At 39.4% G+C, this 19651-nt stretch overlaps 1 protein-coding gene across 1 annotated transcript in view; it reads left to right on the top strand.

Moving 5' to 3' along the window:
• The first annotated feature begins 5699 nt into the window (after nt 1-5699).
• The window catches only part of LOC148333990 (uncharacterized), a 38408-nt gene continuing 24456 nt past the window's right edge, over nt 5700-19651 (top strand). The window contains exons 1-4 of the mRNA XM_088299871.1: nt 5700-5784; nt 9251-9328; nt 15057-15687; nt 18859-19024. Coding sequence (XP_088155997.1) covers nt 5729-5784; nt 9251-9328; nt 15057-15687; nt 18859-19024 — 931 coding nt within the window. The 5' untranslated portion in view covers nt 5700-5728. The remainder of the gene's footprint in view (nt 5785-9250; nt 9329-15056; nt 15688-18858; nt 19025-19651) is intronic.

Below are 19651 nucleotides of genomic sequence, written 5' to 3'. Positions count from 1 at the left end.
CATTTATTTATTAGATTCCACATTTAATTAAATAATGAAACATTTAATTAATGACAATTTTAATACCAGCATTTCATTATTTATTTAATTTTGGCACTTCCAGTCGTTCGTAGTGGTTGTTGACATTTGATGTTGTGTGATAAAGGGATTCTAATCATTTTTGTGAGGCGGTGGCCGACTGGTTAACACTGTGGCCGACTGGTTAGCACGATGGCCTCACAGTGAGACACAGCAGCGGTCGTAGGTTTGAATCTGGCTCCGGCCTTCCTGTGTGGAGTTTGCATGTTCTCCCCGTGCCTGGGTGGGTTTCCTCCGGATACTCCGGATTCCTCCCACATTCCAAAAACGTGCTTGGCAGGTTGATTAGGCACTCTAAATTGCCCCTAGGTATGAGTGTGAGCGTGAATAGTTGTTCGTCTCTGTGTGCCTTGCGATTGGCTGGCAACCAGTTGAGGATGTCACCCGCCTACTGCCCGAAGATAGCTGGGATAGGCTCCAGCACCCCCCACGACCCTAATGAGGAGAAGCGGTACGGATAATGGATGGATGGATCTTTCAATTGTCAATTGTTGAGCCAATTGTAGTGATGTGGATTTAAACAGTTTTAGTCAGTGATAACATATTTTAAACATTTAAAAACACTCCTGTTTAATTATAGTTGAAGTACAGTCTTAATTGTTGAACATGATGCAGATCATGGTTTCCTTGTAAACAACACAGTGATGTATGTGAATTAAGCTGTATAACCCTAGTCATGGATTTGTAACAAGTTATAATACAAATTGTTTTGATAAAATTTGGAAGAACATTCAGTTTGAGATGATGCATGAGAAGCTGAGAACGCTGTCTGAATAACACTATTGTGCCCTGACAGGTAAATGGTGCTGCTGATTATAAAAACAAATGTTACACGGCAGATGAGTTGGCCCGTGTAAAGCGCAACGTTATCAGCGGGCGCGCAGGCCACTGAAGGACCCCGATGGCGGTGGGCTTTCATTCCTCTCAGCGCGGATGACCTACCTTGGGTATATTTTCCTCATATGGTTTCTCTGTGCCTAGCCATGTCTTTCTGTCTTTCTATTAAGACAGTTTATCAGGTTGTGTGAATGCGAATGTTCTGTGTGCATGCGAGTTCAGGCGTGCATGTGGATGTGTCTTGTGTTTATGTTCGGTGGGTGGGAGTAGGTATTAGTTTTTTTTTGTAATCTGGATTTTTTTATTGTACAGCACTTTGAGTTGCATTTTATGTATGGAAAGTGCTATATAAATAAAATTTGATTGAGTGAAATCTTGCAAGCGGATCACATGTAGTACAAAATAAAGAGAAACAAGTACTCACATTCTCAGACACAACAAAAACACCGCACTTAGTCATACTTCACTTTGTGATAGTTTTCTCTGCTTGTGAAGTGTGAACCTTATGACACTTACTGGTATCTAGCCTATTGTTTCATGATTGTTGTTTATTGTAGCTAACTGTGTTTTCAGTGACTTCCTTTTTGTTAGCTTCAAAAGCTTTCAGATTTTCCCACCCTGACGAGCTAAAAACAAAAGGAATCGGGGACGTTCCGACCAGTGTTGCCAACTCAGGAGTTAACAACTGGCAACATCCGGCCCATTTAGCTCAATTTAATTTTAACTGGCATTAACCACACCCCCCTTTTTAATTGTTGCTTTTAGTTGCTGATGTTACCACATTAGATAGTTTTCCCATTTTTGATTTAACTTTACTTTTTAATATGTGCACATTTTCCTGCTGGACCTTTAGGAGACATCGTCTATGTCACTGCAGTCCTCCTGAAGACATGCACAGTATAGTTCAAGTGGTCAGTTTTAGAGAGAGCGGCAGTGGTGAAATGGTGTTCTACACACTGTCAGTGTCGTGTTGTGCGTAATTGATATTGTACGTACAACAACTTTGTGTATATTTGTTAATATTATTCCAACTTGTGATTTTTGTTTGCGGTTACCCCCATGTTGGTGCCTGTTATTTGCCTTCTAAGTTTTGTTGCCTTACCCCTGATGCCATTGTTCATAATGAGACTTCGATTCATTGGGTGGGCCGTGGCGCACCCTTGTGAACTACCATCGTTATATTTTGATGAAATAACTGTAATCTGCGTCAATTAGTGCACTTCTACAAGTGTACACATATTTGTATGCCATTAGTAGAATGGTTGTCATTCGTTATTCACTGAAACATTTGTCATTATTTTGGTGGAATTCAGCATTACTCATTTTAATCATGTTTATTCCTTAATCATTGTAGGTTCGTATTTAGTAAAGCCTTAAGCTTGATGCTCCAAGCTCCCTTCCTTGTCCATTTCTTTGTCTGTAAAAAAGGCGTTCCACAAGATCCTCTTGGTTTTGCCTGGTTTCATCTGACAATTAGTTCCATAGTGACAAAAGTGACAAAACAAGAATGAGGTGTCAAAAATGAATCATGAAGTTGTGGTAGTATTATGGTATCGTGAGTGACAGTGCTAGCAAGAAAGAGGTAAAAAAAACTGTGTTGCTCTACTCCAAGTCATTTGACCGCATTACTGCCAACCACCACGGAGATTTTTCTGCCTAATATAGTTTCAAACAGTACCATATTTTCCGTTTTCAAAGGTATTGGTATGTTGAAGTCATTATTTCAAATCAAAATATACACTTCTTTTTCAGACAATGGGGAGTATGGAAGAATTGGAAAAGTTGGAGGAGTAACTTCAAAACAATGACGAGAGACAAAATCTGTAAGAATGTCTTAATGATTGGGGATGGTTCAGGCTGCCAGACAAGACTTTTACTGCGAGTGCTGGACCACTGGATGCCGCGGCAAACAGCGGACTTCCTGCAGCTGTTTATTACCAACAAGCTGCTCCCGCACATCACTGATGCGGATGCCACAGACAGCTTTGCAGACAATTACTTTGAAGCAAAACCAAGCGGTCTGTACCACTCTCTAAAAACAAAGTAAGTTGATTTTTAGGATGTTTGAGGTATTCTGACTGAAATGCAGTGGAATCGAGGTCACCAGTAGTCATTTCCATTACCTGTAATTGTAAATTTGAATGTGAGATACTATTGCAGTCAGATGCATATGAGATGTCATTTTGTTGGCACGATTTTGATCGCCACTGTTTTGCTTGTTGAATAACAAATGAAAAGTGAGTCATACATGGTGTTTCAAAAGATAATTGTCAATGTTTTATTAAATGAAATTGCAACCTAAAATTGTGTAATATTGTATTATTATCGAAAATGGTTCTATGTCGATTTTTTTTTGCAGACAAATAGCTTTTTCTTAAAGAAATGAGACGAAAATCAAATGTCTTGGTAAAAATAAATAAATAATTATAATAAACAGGTCATGTCTTATGGAAGCATTAAAACTTCATTGAAGATTCCTGTGCATTGATGGCGAGCCTCCCAGCGTAAAGAACCAAGCACCATGGTCATTGAGGAAACTCGACGGTGTGGTAGGAGACTTTTTTTTTGGGACTGTAGGAGGAAACCAGAGGACCCATGCAGGCATGGGAGAACATGCAAACTCCACACAGGATGGCCGCATCCCCGATTGGAATCCTGGATCTCTGCACTGCGAGGCAGACGTGCCAACCACTCGATCGCCGTGGCGCCCATCCATTAAATGTTAAATAAATTATTATTTTTTTAAATGTTGGATTGTTAAGCGAGCTTGTCATAGTGTTTGTTTGTATGAGCGCATTTCACTAGTGTGTATGAGCACTTTTCAGTAATGTGTATGAGCGCATTTCAGTAATGTGTATGAGTGCATTTCAGTAATGTGTATGAGCGCATTTCAGTAATGTGTATGAGCGCATTTCAGTCATGTGTATGAGCGCATTTCACTAGTGTGTATGAGTGACATTTTCACCCATGTGTATGAGTGGATTTCACACGTGTGTATGAGCGCATTTCAGTAATGTGTATGAGCGCATTTCAGTCATGTGTATGAGCGCATTTCACTAGTGTGTATGAGTGGATTTCACACGTGTGTATGAGCGCATTTCAGTAATGTGTATGAGCGCATTTCAGTAATGTGTATGAGCGCATTTCAGTAATGTGTATGAGCGCATTTCACTAGTGTGTATGAGCGAAAACATTTCACCTATGTGTATAAGCGCATTTCAATAGTGAGTGTGAGAGCGATTCCTGAATTATGTCCCGAACGGCGCCTCATACCGGGGCCACATGCGGCTTGTTAAAGGTTTTAATCCGGCCTGCTAAACTTGAAAAATATTAACTGAATAAACCATGTCATGTTTTTTCTAAACACTCTTGTTTGTCAAACACAGATATGTTGTTGCTTTTGTCAATTTTAATTTTAATTTTAATTTAAAAATAAATTATTATTTTTTCTCCGATGACCTGAGGCTACCAAAACACTCCATTCATCTGCTCCTGGTCCGGCCCCTCTGTCAAATTTTAGATCCCAGTGTGGCCCACCAATCAAAACGTTTGCCCACCCTTGTTTTAGTGTATACCACACGGCCATCAAATTGTGTAATTTGTATGGCTGTGGTGGGTACAGGGTCAAACGCAGTAGTGTACACACGCACGCAAGTCACTCACGCACTTCTGTATATAGTTAATTTCAGTAGTTCTTTTTTTTCCCGTGTTTGTGTTATTTTATCAGAAGCACTTTTGTCATGGTGTTTTTGTTATTTTATAGAAGGAAAGCATTATTTAGGTGTTTGAGCAGTCACAAAAGAAAAAGTAGAAGTGTTAGTCAAGGTTATGCTTGAGATGTGTTTTTACAAGAAGCTATTTTTCTCCGTTTTTCGTTAGCAATGGGAATTTAGCTATATTCTAACGCTGTCAGCTAAAAGAAATAATCAGATGGAAGTGCATGGCTTTTGTGATGAAAGAGGAGCGTAAACTTTCTTTTCGTAGGCTCCATATTTTTATAGCAATAAAGCACAATATTCTGTGGGCGCTGGAATTGAGGGGTTTGCGCTAGTGAAAATCGGTGGCATTAAATGAGTTGAAGTGTATCTCTTGAGTGCTACTTATATATTCGCCTGTGTTGGTATATTTTATTTTGGAAGTGTCATGTTTGTTCTTACGCTGAAAGAGACGACAGGTGGTGTTCGAAAAAAATAAATGATTTTTTCTTCCCGGTCGACGCTACCGATGGTTGTTTTTCCTCCGCACGATGCCACATGTGGCTGGAGGACTGGAAACTTGCACTAACGACATTTACATTAAAATGTAACAACAACACGTACATCGACTTTTAACAAACACATAGACACTCACATAGACAAATAACAGACACTTACATAAACACTCACATAGACGCTCAGATAGGCAAATAACAGACACAAACATTTACATCGACACTTACATAGACACTCGCATAGACACTTACATAGACATCTAACATAAACACATCGACATCTAACGTAAACATTTACAAAGACACATCTAACATGGAAACTTACATAGACATCACAGAGACACAACACTTGGTCAAATGACGCGTCATGACGACATATACTGAGACACAAGGCACAACCGCATAATTTTGGCACAAATGGAACCCCATAGGCCACAAATGGAACCCCAGCGAGGGAGAGAGAGAGAGAGAGAGAGAGAGAGCGAGAGAGAGAGAGAGAGAGAGATAGAGAGAGAAAGAGACATCACGCATCAACAAATTCTGAGTGCGTCCCTCGTGCAACAACACTCGGTCGGCACATTAAGCAGGAGTTTTCTCAGGGAGATGCTGCCCCCTCAGAGGAAATGTATTCAGGAACAGCTTCCCACCCCTCGCTTCTCGTAAGTCCTCTCATTTGTCTTAAAATTACTCGCACACTATGGAGTACTGAAAGTGCCAAAATTAAATAAATACACCATGAAATGTTTAACTAAGACTGTCATTAATTAATTTATTGTTTCATTACTTCCTTATAAGATACGGAATTAAATTAATCAGATGAATAAATAAACACACCATTTAATAAAAGTGGCATTAGTACAACTTTATTTAGTGCATTGTTTCATTCATTGAGTATTAAATATATCTATCTATCCATCGATCATTATTTCTGTATTTAATTATGTCATGGTCCCGCATTGCTGTGTTTTATAAGTTTATTTTATCTGTCAAACTCACGCATCCAAGTTTGGTGGGCAGGTCCAAACCCCTGTTTGGTTGCGGTGCTCATCAAAACAAGGCAAATCAATTCTAGAGTGAATAGTGAAAATACTCAGATACACTGAGTCCCGCTCTACATCGGTTTAAAGTTCTCCATCATCGTAGCCGCCATGTTTGCAACCACTTAATGTAAAAGAATTGAGTTAGTCAGCGTTTAGTCCCGCCCACTAACTTTGATGGGCGTGTTTGACAGATAGAGAGACGCGGGACCATGAAATAATTAATTAAATACAGAAATGAACTCAATTTGATTTACTTCAAAAATAATTTGCATACTTTGGCAATATTGTGCCATATTAGCTGTACATCTTTTGCAATTCTCAGAACAAAACACCGCGTTCACATTACCACTGGGCCTTGCAAACCAACACTGCTGGAGTGTGGCACTTGTGGGCAGTTTTGAAAAATGTTTAGAAGAAAAATGCCTGTAAAGATGTCTCCATTTAGATCATATTCAAGAATCAAAGAAAGCTATTCGAAGAGTCTTTGAATTAAATGTACTTCATATTTGGTGATTTTGCATCAATTCCAAGATATTACTCAAGTAAATATGTGTTACAAGCTTCGCAAAAAATAGTAGTTGAAAAATGTGATTAATCGTGATTAGTCATTGAATATTGAATTTTTTTGTGATTAATTAGTTAAAAAAATTAATCACTCGACAGCACTAATATATATATATATATATATATATAAATATATATATATATATATATATATGTATGTATATATATATATATATGTATATATTATAGCTGGGCGTTATCGGCGGTAACGTGTAGCGTTAACATGGGACTCTCATCGCGCGACAAATAAAATGTCGCCGTTAATCTGGCCTTAACCCGCCGGGTACATTCTGCACGCTGATTGGCTGTCAATGACGCCTCCGTGCTTTTGGCTGTCGGACAATTGACGATGCCCACCTCATGGTGGTCTATCGGGAAAATGTTCACTAATGAAGAGTCGGCTCAGTTCATATTCATTTTATTATTATTTTTTTTAATATATTGTCAGTACAACTGCAAACACACTGGCAAGGAGCGGAGCACAATCAAGAAAACGTCAACATAGAGGCTGTAAAACTGGTTCTGTTGATTGGTAAATTTGTGTTCAAGAAGCTACCCAGTGGAGACCTCGATAAGCACAGCTCAATCAATCTAACAAATCTTTTGGCTCAGTGGATTGCCGTCAACTGTCGACCTATCAGTGTGGTTGAAGATTTTATGAACGGACTTGCATTGGTCCTGCAGGTGGTCACAGGCGACCCATCGTACAAACTTCCCACTATATATATATATATATATATATATATATATAGGCGGCAGGATGGGCAACTGGTAAGCATGATGTCCTCACAGTGCAGAGGTCATGGGTTTGATTCCAGCTCCAGCCTTCCTGTGTGGAGTTTGCGTGTTCTTGCCCCGTGCCTGCTTGCGTGTTCCTGCCCCGTACCTGCGTGGGTTTCCTCCGGATACTCCAGTTTCCTCCCACATTCTAAAAACATGCATGGCAGGTTGATTGGACACTCCTTAGGGTCCTCAGGAAATTCAACCTGGACAAGAAGCTGCTCAGGCCTTCTACCTCTCGTCTATCGAGAGCCTGCTGACCTATTAATATTATTATAGGATTATAGGCTGCACTCTCCCCTCCCTGTCGGACATCTACACCACCCGGTGCCTCAGCAGAGCTCTCAATATCGTCAAGGACAATACTCACCCGAACTCACACCTGTTTGACCTGTTGCCCTCTGGCAGGCGCTACAGGTGCATCAAATCAAAGACTAATAGACTGAAAAACAGTTTCTTCCCGAGAGCCATCACCATTCTGAACTCTGACACACACACACACACAACCACCCTTACCTTGCAGAACAGCGACGTAATGTGTTTTTATTTATCCAATTTCGTATTATTTTCCATCTCATTTATTCTTTCATTTAGCTAATTTAGATATTTGATTAAATTATTGTTGTATTGCACTGGAGAGGGGAGCTCTCTAATCTCGTTGCACACTGTACAATGACAATAAAGGGATTTCTGATTATGATTCTGATTAAATTGCCCCAAGGTGTTAGTGTGAGTGTGGATGGTTGTGCATTTTAGTGGGCCATCAATTGGCCAGTTTAGGGTGTACCCCGCCTACTGCCTGATGACAGCTGGGATAGCCACCGGCATCCCCCGCGACCCTTGTGAGGAGAACCGGTACTGATAATGGATGGATGGATGAATATAACAAACTTGTGGTGTCCAAATTATTAATTGTGGCCTGCTGTCCATTGCCAAGTGGCCCTCAGCCTGTCTATAAAAAATAATGTAAACAAAAAAAATTCACATGAAATGCAATGGGTGTGATGCATCTGACAACTAATACATTTGATTAGAAATTGTCGAGATATGAAAAGAAACAATTTGCGTTTAAAATAGTAACCATGTTTCTTTGTAATGCCTCACAAATTAAGATATTTCCATTTCAGAAACAAAAAATATTTTCTTCTACTTTCTGTTGTTTGTGTCTCTGTGTGATTTGTGAACATATCACATTAATGTGACTTACGATCCTTAACTAAATACTGTTTTAAAGTTTGTCATCTCTCTAATTACTCTTGTTTTGATGCTGAATGTGGCCATCTGCTCAGGGCTGGTGGAGATCTATTCAAGTGAAATACATAGACGTGCGCCACCCCAAAATCAGGAAAAATCCAAAACGGTTTGCTTTGTCACCTTTAACAAGAACATAATTAAAAACAAACATACATACAAACCTTCCCCCCTGCAAAAATAATTCTAACCAATCCATATTTGCGTAATTGACAGTATTTAGTGTGTTTAATAAAGTCGGACATAGTCAACGTGGGCAACTCATTGTTTTTTGTCTCATTTGTCTATACGTCGCCCTCGAAGGAAAAACGTTTGGACAACTCTTTAATAATGCTATCATGCCAAACAAAACAAACAGCTTGAAATTTAAAAAAAAAATCTTAATGGGTGTGTGTACAAAATGATTAAAAAAATAATTTGCTTGTAGTTGACAGATGCATTAAAAATGCAAGTAGAAGCCCTGTTTGATTTTGTGTTTTCCTTTGTGCAGAAAGCATCTTCTTTTGTGGATATTATTCATCCCAATTGTGTTCTACGTTGCCTTTCAGTTGGTACTCCATCAAGCCAGGTGAGGTTTAGCTACCAGTCCGAATTGAATGCTTAAAGAATTAAATCTGTAACGTGTAAGAAAAGTTTAATAGGCAATCTTAATAATGTTGATCGGATTGATGTGAAATAATTCCACCTCTGCCAATTTTATCCAAGGTGTCATAGAGAAAGAAATGGTGCAAATCGATTGAAGGACGGTTAAAACTATTCTATTTCACAAAAGTGGGATTACGATTCAATTCAGCAAGACTCAATTTGAGAGAGTATAAAGCGAGGACTTTTTTATTGTCGTTTTATATGCATTTCAATCAATTTGTCAGCACTGTGAAGGAACCATTTCTTAAGATACTGTATATCTCGCCAATAAAAGACGATTTAATACATATCTCGATGTACTATAATAACTCGCTACTTCGCGGTTCACCTTTCGCGGGTTCAGTGCTTCGTGGGTCTAAAAAAAATATTCAAAAATATCAAAAAATATTAAATATATTATCTATAGCCGCTACACCGCCTCCCGCATCCCTTATGCCACCTCCTATAGCCACTACGCCGCCTCCTGCAGCTTCTCCTGCATCCTCTGTGTCAAGCTCGCTTGTAGCGAGGTGAAGGAGGAGGACCCAAAATGCACGGAAGCCAGGCAAGGGTAACTTAAAAGGAATTTAATGAGGGAACTTAAGAGGGCAAACCAGGTGCTGGGAGAAAACAAACTGACGTGGCAAAGTGCAAAATAACGAAGAGGAACTAAACGTGACTAAACAGAACAAAATGACGAGGAAAACAGGGACAGTGACAAATAACTTATGCGCGTGAACGAGAACGATATCAGGACTCGGCCATGACAGTCAGGAAAGGAAGCAGAGGGAGCAATGTTCCGACGCCAAGCAGTCGGTCCTGAGCGCTTAAGTAGTCCTGGTAATTATGAAGTCAATGTGAAATAGCTGCGTGACTGACGAGGAACCGGTGTGTGGGTGGTGGGCGCGTCTCTCCAGCCATGATGACACGGGACGGGAACGAGCGCTGGAGGAAACGCCCCCACTCAGCTGGGACAACAAAACAAAGACATGGCATGACCGAAATGGGACGTGACAAAAACAAACAAAGACCTGACATGACCGACACGGGTCATGACAGTCTGCGGCGTCATCCGAGGAGCAGTAAAGCTCTTCATGGCCCTGTGCAGTCATTCATCGTTATTACCTCATCGTACTGCACAGGTCTTTTCATCAACTACGCTTAGAAGAACTTATTGTAAGAGGTCAGTTAAATGTTGTTTTTGTTAAGCTCGCGGGTAGGCGAGGTAGCGGGGAGGACCCAAAGATGCGGGGAAGCCAAGGCACGGGTAACTTGAAGGGAGTTTAATTAATGACAAAACAGGAAGGCAAACGAGGGAACTGGACAAACACAAACGTGGCGGGGTGTGAAAATAACAGAAGGTGAACAGAACGTGACTAGACCGAAAAGTGACGGGGAGCAAGGACAGTGACAAGTGACAAGTTACAAATGAACATGAACGTGAACGGGATGACCGAGCAATCGGGGCAAATGCGTATAGAGGGTGTAGCGGGAGCAATGCACCGACGCCAAGCAGTCGGCACGGGGTGTTTAAATAGTCCGGTAATTAACAGTACAAATGAGAGTCAGCTGGGAGGCTAACGGGGAACCGGTGTGTGCGTCTCATCAGCCGGGCGAGACAGGGCGGGAACGAGCGCTGGCGGAAAACGCCCCCACTCAGCTGAGAAAACAACAACACGAAAGCATGGCATGGGACGTGACAATAATACTAATCAACAACCCTGACATGACCGACACGGGTCATGACAGTTTTATTGTTTGATTGTTCAACACAAATCTCTCTCTCTACACCCATTTTCTATATGGTATGGTACAATTTTATTCATGTACAGGTATTACTGTAATCTTAAACCCCCCCAATAGAAATTCTAAATGTTAATTTGTTGCGCAAAACGACGGACTAATTATGTTAGCTAATTGTAGTGTTTGCTTGTTTTTGAAAGCTGATAACGACAATTGGTTGTTCGTAAGTAAATTGTTCGGTAGAACAGTGTTCTAGACCCTCAATTGTTATTGTAAACAGACAACATATTTTACAGGGTTTTTTTTGTTATAACATGAATGTCACTCTCTCTCTCTCTACCCGTATATATATATATATATATATATATAATTTTTTTTTTTTTAAAGCATTTTTGAAGGTGCGCCGCTACTTCGCGGATTTTCAGTTTTCGCGGGTGGTCTCGGTGGGGCACTTTTGGTAAGCAGAACTGGCGCTGCGGGATGAACCATCAAATTTCCCCATTGTGGGACTAATAAAGGACATCTTTATCTTTAACCGGGGTATTACAGTATTTCAAAGTGGAATGGTTTTGTTCGATTCAATCAACTTGCATTCTTTTAAATGAATAAAAACATTTTCCTGTCCGTGGGAAAAAGGAACAATATTTCATTGTACGTGGCAATGTGGAGAAATGAGAAGGTTCTGAGATGAGTTAAGAGAGATTATGGAAAGGGCTGTTTCAAAGGAAATCCCATTAGATACACATGTTTTTGTGTGGAATCATTTACTATTTTTGTCTACATTAGAAATGAGAAAACAAAAGGGTCTAAGTGTCATGGAAGATACTTGGAAAATCAAAAATACGAAAGTTCAAAACAATACTGATCAAAGTAACAAACATTAGAAAAGAAGGACTGGAACTTGACTTGACTGACATGGACAATGACCCAACAACGACCTAAATGAAACAGGGAACTAAAACAAATTAATAAGATGAGGAACACCTGGACACCAGGGTTGGAGGGAGCTGATTGGGTGACACCAGGGACCGTGATGACAAGCACAAGTGTACACAATAAACTAACTAGACACATAGAAACACAAGGAAAACCTGAAACTAAATACTAAACCAAAAACAAATCAAAACAGATCATGACAGGCAGTCTAGTTACAGACCGACTCACAAACAGTGGATGAACCAGATGTTATTGACACTTATGGACTATTTATTAATTATGTTATAAATATGGAAGTGGCATTGGGATTAATGCCTTTCATTTATTTAATTTTCTTGTTGATTTGGCTGTGTTTTTATGTCAGTGAACGGGTTGAATTGGAGCCACTTTTTGGAAGATGAGCATGTTTTGTTTGATTTTGTTGTTGAAGTGTTTGTTCGTTTTTTAGGTGTGTATGTGTGTGTTTGCAATTAAGTTTGCATTAACTTAAGTACTTTTGAGAAGCCAAATGCAATTTAAAAAATATTTTAAAAATTATTTTCCGGTTCAATCAGTTGTTTATCACACTATTCATAGATTACAAATATGAGTGAGAGTTTTCCATTCTTTATTTTTTTTTTTAAATCACATTCATGTTGATGTCATGACAGTCTGTGTTTACAAAAAAAAGTTAAAGTAAATTACCACGTTATCCTATCCATTTTATAATTTTTTTGTCAATGAAATAGTCTGTATATGGTGATTTAGAAGATCATTCTTTGTATTTTTAGTTTTATGTATTTTTGTCTTATAATTGTTTGCTTGTTCTACCATGTCATGATTGATTGTCCTCCTTCCTTTGGTTGTGTCTTAATGAATCATTGCTATCCATTTACTTATTTTTACCAAGCATTGACTATTCCTTTCATAAGGCATGGTGGTTTTATTTCCTTTTTTTGTCCTGTTTTTCATTTTCTAATTGGACATTGTTTGTTATAAAATGGCTTGCACTCTTTGGTGATACAATATTAACGGTTGAACAAACATGCTAATTTTGGGGTCTTTCAAAAAGTGGTGATTTTGGAAGTACACGTATTCCTCCTGACGCCATCAAAGTCTGTTTATCTGTGATGAGAGCAGCACTAGCCAGAAACTCATGCCCAGTCTCTGTCTGTTGATAAAACCACATGCCATCTACTGCGATAAATTGTGGTCAATCTGCAACTTAAACAGCCATTTTGGAAGGGACGTTTGGAGTGGAATGGACACTAATTTCTGTCCCTTGAATCAAGTGTCCATTCGCTGTTCCCTCTAATTTTCCTTCTAATTGTCTGAGCATTCACAAAAACTCCAAGGCCTTCCTTGGACCACGGTTAGCAACATCCACAGACTTGTATATGAATGAACTAACAATTCCTTGTCCTCTGTGTAGCAAGAAGTGAAGCCACCAGTGTCTACCTTACGTTGCCACTTTCTAAGCAGGCCTAACTTCAATATATTTACTTCTGTGTTTTTTTCCACATTATTTTCTGTTCATGCAGAAAAGAGTACAGTGTGTGGTGTACGGTTGTACCAATAAATCTGGAAGAAGTGCTACATGGGTATTTCATCAGTAATAATGTAATTACAAATTGCCTATTATATGGTACAGTATCTGAGAGTGTTGCTCAAAGATTCAACTGCATCATGTTGTTGAACGACCACAATGAAATGAAAGCAAAGTCTACCAGGACAAAATTGGCTGCGAAATGTAAACCGAACCTCTGCAAGTCCTGATACACTGTGTTGAGTTACTCTGAATGTTTGATGTGAAGAGTAAAGTTGAGAGTCTCTCATTACACCATACATGGATCCTGACTTAAAACTGATTAGAGTCTTTTCAACAAAACACAGTAGAAGTTGTCAGTAGCAATGTCAGTCATTTTTTTTCTCTCAAACGTGTTTACTGCCGTTGACATGCAGCTATATCTGTAGCATAAATCTGCGAGAGCTGGCAGTGATCAGGTTAATGCCATGCGATCGGCCGACATGGCTTTTGTGGGCTATTGGGGGTTAATGTTTATAATATCAAACATATTTTTGGTAGCTTGTATTAATTCATAGGTAGAACGCAGCTAATCACACACATCCATCCATTTTCTAACGCTCGTTGTCTTCTTGAGGGTCTGGCGAGCAGCGGCACACACCCTGGACTGGTTGCCAGCCAATTGCAGGGCACAATATTTATGAAAAAAAAAACAAAAAAAACCTCAACACATCAAAACTAAAAGTTTTGTATAATGTAACAGGAAAACCCGTTTGAATTTTTTTTTTAGTGTGTATAATTTTGAATATGAGTACAGTGGTTTTCAACTTTTTTTCAGTGATTGCACCCCCCATGAAACTTAAAACATGTCATAAGTCTCTGATTTATTAAACTGCAGAACGTTTCAGACTTCATTTGTATTGGACCATGAATAAATAGTCAACATAAAGTGCGCTCTTTTAGATCATAGAAGACATCTGCAATTTGTGGGTGTAAATCCGAATAAAACATAATCTTCAACATACAACCGAAATTTTACCGACTCTGGTTTGGCCTTCTTTCGCACTTGTGCCTCTGTTTTTTTTCAGAAGGCTTACCCTTCAACCACAACTCCTTTATTTGCATCAGCTAATGAGAGATTGCACGTGACAATTTAGGTCTAACCATTCTAGTATGGGGGAGAATCTGGGTGTTTAAAATAATGAAATTCAATAACTTACTGAATATAAAATGTGTTTTTAATTAACTTTATTTTCCTGAAACATTTAATTCAATAATTTCTTTAAGGATTTTTCCATGTTTGTCTTTTGTTGTGTTTAAAATCTCGCGTACCTCCTGGAGTTCCTTCGAGTACCCCTAGGGGTACGCGTGCCCCCATTTGAGAACCACTGCTCTAGTATATATCATGATCACATTTAAGATTTTCAATTGTTATGAAATATTCTATACAATATTTGACACCTCTTTTATTGCATGTGATTTCTTTTAGGGATGACAAGCTCCCAAATGTGAAGTACCTTGCTGACAGGGTGGGCCTCCATACTCGTACTACAAAGGCAGAAAGGCAGGATGGGATATCAGCACAAAGAAATACAAAGCTTTATCAGAATGAGCAAAATGGAATCCTAGAAAATAACCAGTCAAAATATGTGGATACAGCTGTCTTCCATTCCACAGACTCTCAGACCGAGTGTATTTCACCAGGAAGACTTTTGTCACTGGATAATCAAAGCAAGCTGAAGACTCAACTTGGAGATTCTTTGACCCGAGAGCATGACGGCAAGAGTTTCACAGATGGCAAATATAGCAACAACCCCAATGCCCATTCTCCATCAAGTGTAGTGAAAGAAAACATCACAACTGTTTGTACAGAAAGGAAGTGTCTGCCTAAGTCACACATTGTATTCCTCAAAACGCACAAGACGGCAAGCAGCACAATTCTAAGCATCCTTTACCGCTATGGGGACAGTAGAAACTTGACCTTTGCCCTTCCACTGAAAAAAAACAAACAGCTGTTTTACCCCCAATTCTTTGAGCCAAATTTTGTGGAAGGTGTCAAAAGCAGAAATGTGAAGGAGTTCCACATCATGTGCAATCATATGAGGTTTAGAAAAGCGGAGGTGAGTCTGTAATCCCAAAGATATTAGTTTCTTGCTACATTTCCATTTAGGTTCGTGTATCATGGTTGAGACGGTTGACGAATTTGTGGTAAAATGTAATGAAGAATATGCTTCATATCTGTCAATCTAAAATGATGCATCTAACAACCTGTGGGGATTGTTTAGGCTGTTCTAAGAATTTGCTGTGCTAAAAGCATCCACAGCAGTTAAATTTCGGTTGCTGGTGGTGTATTAGAGCACATGGCTGATTGTCATAGAGCCTGTCTGATCGACTCCCACGGTGTCATTGTAGGTTGGAATGGTTGTCTGTTGTCCTGTGGAAAACTGGCAACTAATCCAGACCCTTTGGTTACAGTCATATCATTTATATTCTTGCATCCAAATGACCCTGAACTTGTAAAAAATAGAGGATGAATGGATCGTTGAAGTTAGACTTCATTTGGTGATGTGGTGATGTGATAAAACGCAATATAGAAAGATTCTATTTGGTTTGGGGGAATTTCAAATGGAACTGACTTTTTTATCCAAATTCGAGTCGGCTCAATGGGTTGCTCTGAAAAATCTGAGAAATGAAAACATAACACAACAAAAAAAAAACTATTGTTTCCAGGATTTGAATATATGCTTGAAGTTCAGGATTTTTGCATTTGAGAACATCACAACTGTATAATGTACCTTACATTGAGTGGTGGTCTCATAAATGTGTTACAGGCTATACAATTGAGTCCAAAATTATTCGTACCTTATCCAAAGTTTGAATAAAATTAATATTTGTTGAATGTTTTTTAGCTGAAAAGCTAAAATGGGATAAGCGTTAAGATGTTAGATAATTAATAATAATTTAATAGTATTTCCTGCATGTTCTTAGTTATATCAACATTGTGAATGAATAGTTCAATTTAAAATCCAGGATTACGCCAGAAGTTACCAGTCGAGGACCCATTCAAGTGACTGTGTGTAGAATGTTTTGATTTTTCAAAGTCCGTTCTTTTGAAAAATGAACATACAATTTTTGATGCAATCGTAGTTGAAGTACCGTAATCTCTAATTATATTACAGAGGGCGCTCCACCCCTACACCCACCAGCCTGCCATGTTTCGCTGCTATCTTTCTGCAATGGCCGAACGAGGCAAACTTTGTAAAAATAGTTCCTCAACTTCATGACGTCACCTGAGAGAATAATAGGTGTGGTTTGTCATGACATTTTGCTAACAGCGCTGCTGAAGAAATTGGTGGTAGGCTTTTGTGGTCCTTTGAGGCATTCTAGGATGCAATTCAAACTTTGGTGCATTCTATTAGTTCCCATTAGATGGCACTAAATTCGACAGACTACTCCTTTAAAACTGTCTGATAAGATTTCAATATATTAATAATTTTCATAAAAGAGAATTAGCAATATTTCTCCTGAATATTTCTATCACAACTTTCTTGTGTACAAATATCCTACACAATAACTATCTGTTTATTCATTGACAACTAAGTGAATAGCATGTTTACAGAAGTAGGCCTCCACATTATGAAATAGACTTGTCCATTAGTAGACATTAAGGCCCAATCCCAATACCATCCCTTACCATCGGGTCACAAACAAACGTTGCAGTCCCACGGAATGAGGAATTGGAGCATGAATGAAGCATGATTGTACCCATCCATATCAGTAGCTTCAATCACGGAACACCGTCAATACTATATATAGAAGAAAAATAACAATTGGCCTCACGCACAAACAACTCACACAGTGGATAAATACATTGAAGGCAAACACATAATAATTGCACAAACTGCGGTCAGGGCGAATAGCATCAAGGCTAGACTGCTTCTGAATTGTTTGGCATCTGTTTTTTATTGTTCCGTTGGGAAGTAGTCGCGTCTGCTTACAACACAACCTGCACACATCTCAAATTGGTGACATAGCGGCTCTAGTGCATATCCATTTCCTAGGAGGATTGTTTTTACACCTTTTGTCTTCCTCCTCCCCAAACATGTTAAAGGGGGAAGGGGAAATCAAAGCTAAAGGCTTAAGAGGAAACACCTATAATGGGATTGGACCTTCACTTTAAACTTCAAGGTTTGTCTGAGAGAAATTGATAAAAATAGACTCATTCCATTCTATTCTATAATGAATAATAATTGTGAAACTTCCATTGTTGGATTTCAAAGCATTTGTTTACACAAATCAAATTCAGGCGCCAAACTCCACGGGTAATCTTTGAAATTTCAAAAACAACAAATGAGATACTCAGAGGAGGGTTTATCAGGCGTGAGCAGACGGCAGGGTCAATGGGGTGTTGGCCCCGGGCAGCAACGTAGTAAACGTATTAGGTAGACGTTGATCAGCGGATTAATAATAGATTAATGTTCAAGGGGGCATCTTGCTGGCACAAAGAGGATATACTTTAAAAAAAGGTCCGTCAAACACCCCTGTATGAAAATATTTTGGTTTATGTAAATGGTTACCAGCTTGTAAGGTTGAGCTCTGAACTAAAGCCACTATCCCACAGAGCATCAACCATTTGCGACTGTTGGCGAAATTCACAAAATGAGCGTTGACATAAATGTTCGCTCAAGCTTAAAAATGTTTGCCAATCGTTCGGCAGATATTCGCCCGACAAATTTTGAATATTCAACAAGAAAAGTGCAAGTGAACATCTGATGAACGACTGGCGACGGTTTGCGACCTTGAGTGAACCGTGACAAGAAGGCAACATTCCCTGCCTTCGCACGCACTCCCAAATGTTTGATGCGCAGCGGGATAGGGGCTTTAGTGCTGTGCGCTTCTGAGCCAAGTTGGGTGGGGTCTACTCTAGGGTAAAAACGCCACCGGTTACACATCTGTCGCTGATGGTGAAATGAAATCCAAATGAATCTCTCATGTTCAAAAACCACACCCGCCAACCACATTTCTCCCCTCCCACCCGTTTATTCCCCAAAAATTAGGGGCATCAAAATTGGTAGTTCACCCCGAGTATCTATTTTGCTTTGCATGCCCCAAGTTTTCAATGGTTAAAAAAAGACAAAACACATAATCTCTTCTAATGTCAGATCAGATCTCTATTATATAATATGTAATATTTAACTTTTGAAGCATATGTTTCCTTAAAGATAGGGTGAACTCCTCTTAGAGACAATGTAATGCAATGTCCCACTGAAAAATATATTTTCATGTCCCAGGTGGCAAAAGTGATGCCTGCGGATGCATTCTACTTCTCCATCATGAGGAATCCAGTTGCCATGATGGAATCCATCTTCATTTACTACAACAACATTCCAGCCTTCCACAAAATGCAAAGCCTGGATGACTTCCTAGACAATGCATTCCAAAACGACATCCCATCAGGTATTAACAACCAATATGCTCACAATATTTTGGCCTTCGACTTTGGCTTTGACAACAAAGTTACTGCAGATACGGAAGACCTTGAGGAAATAGCTAACAAGTGTGTTGCTGCAATTGAAAAGGACTTCAACCTCATTCTTATTTTGGAATACTTTGAAGAGTCTATGATCTTGCTCAAACACAGCCTTTGCTGGACCCTAGAGGACGTGGTTTCCTTTAAGATGAACAGCCGCAGTGAACATATGCGTCACCCACCATTACCTGCAACTGCAGAAAAAATCAAGAGGTGGAATGCTCTGGACTGGAGAATTTACATAAATTTCAACAGGACCTTTTGGCACAAAGTGGATACTCTTATTGGACGAGAGCAGGTCAAAGTTGAAGTTGCCCAATTGAAAAGATTACAGGCTAATTTAGCTAAGACCTGCCTCATAGGTGGCGGTCCCGTTGACTCGGTCCAGATCAAAGAACCTAGACTAAAGCCATTGTACCACGGAAGAGCTGTCATCCAGGGCTACACTCTCAATCCCCACATAGAAGATGTACAAACCAAAAAGAAATGTGAGAGACTATCAACACCAGAACTTCAATACACTGATATTCTCTACGACCAGCAGTTCCCAGAGT

The sequence above is a fragment of the Idiotropiscis lumnitzeri genome, chromosome 7 (assembly GCF_059441095.1).
Source record: "Idiotropiscis lumnitzeri isolate Australia: NSW breed Sydney's pygmy pipehorse chromosome 7, RoL_Ilum_1.0, whole genome shotgun sequence".
NCBI lineage: Eukaryota > Metazoa > Chordata > Actinopteri > Syngnathiformes > Syngnathidae > Idiotropiscis > Idiotropiscis lumnitzeri.
The sequence above is the reverse complement of the archived record's forward strand: the minus strand, read 5'-3'. Positions and strand labels throughout refer to the sequence as shown.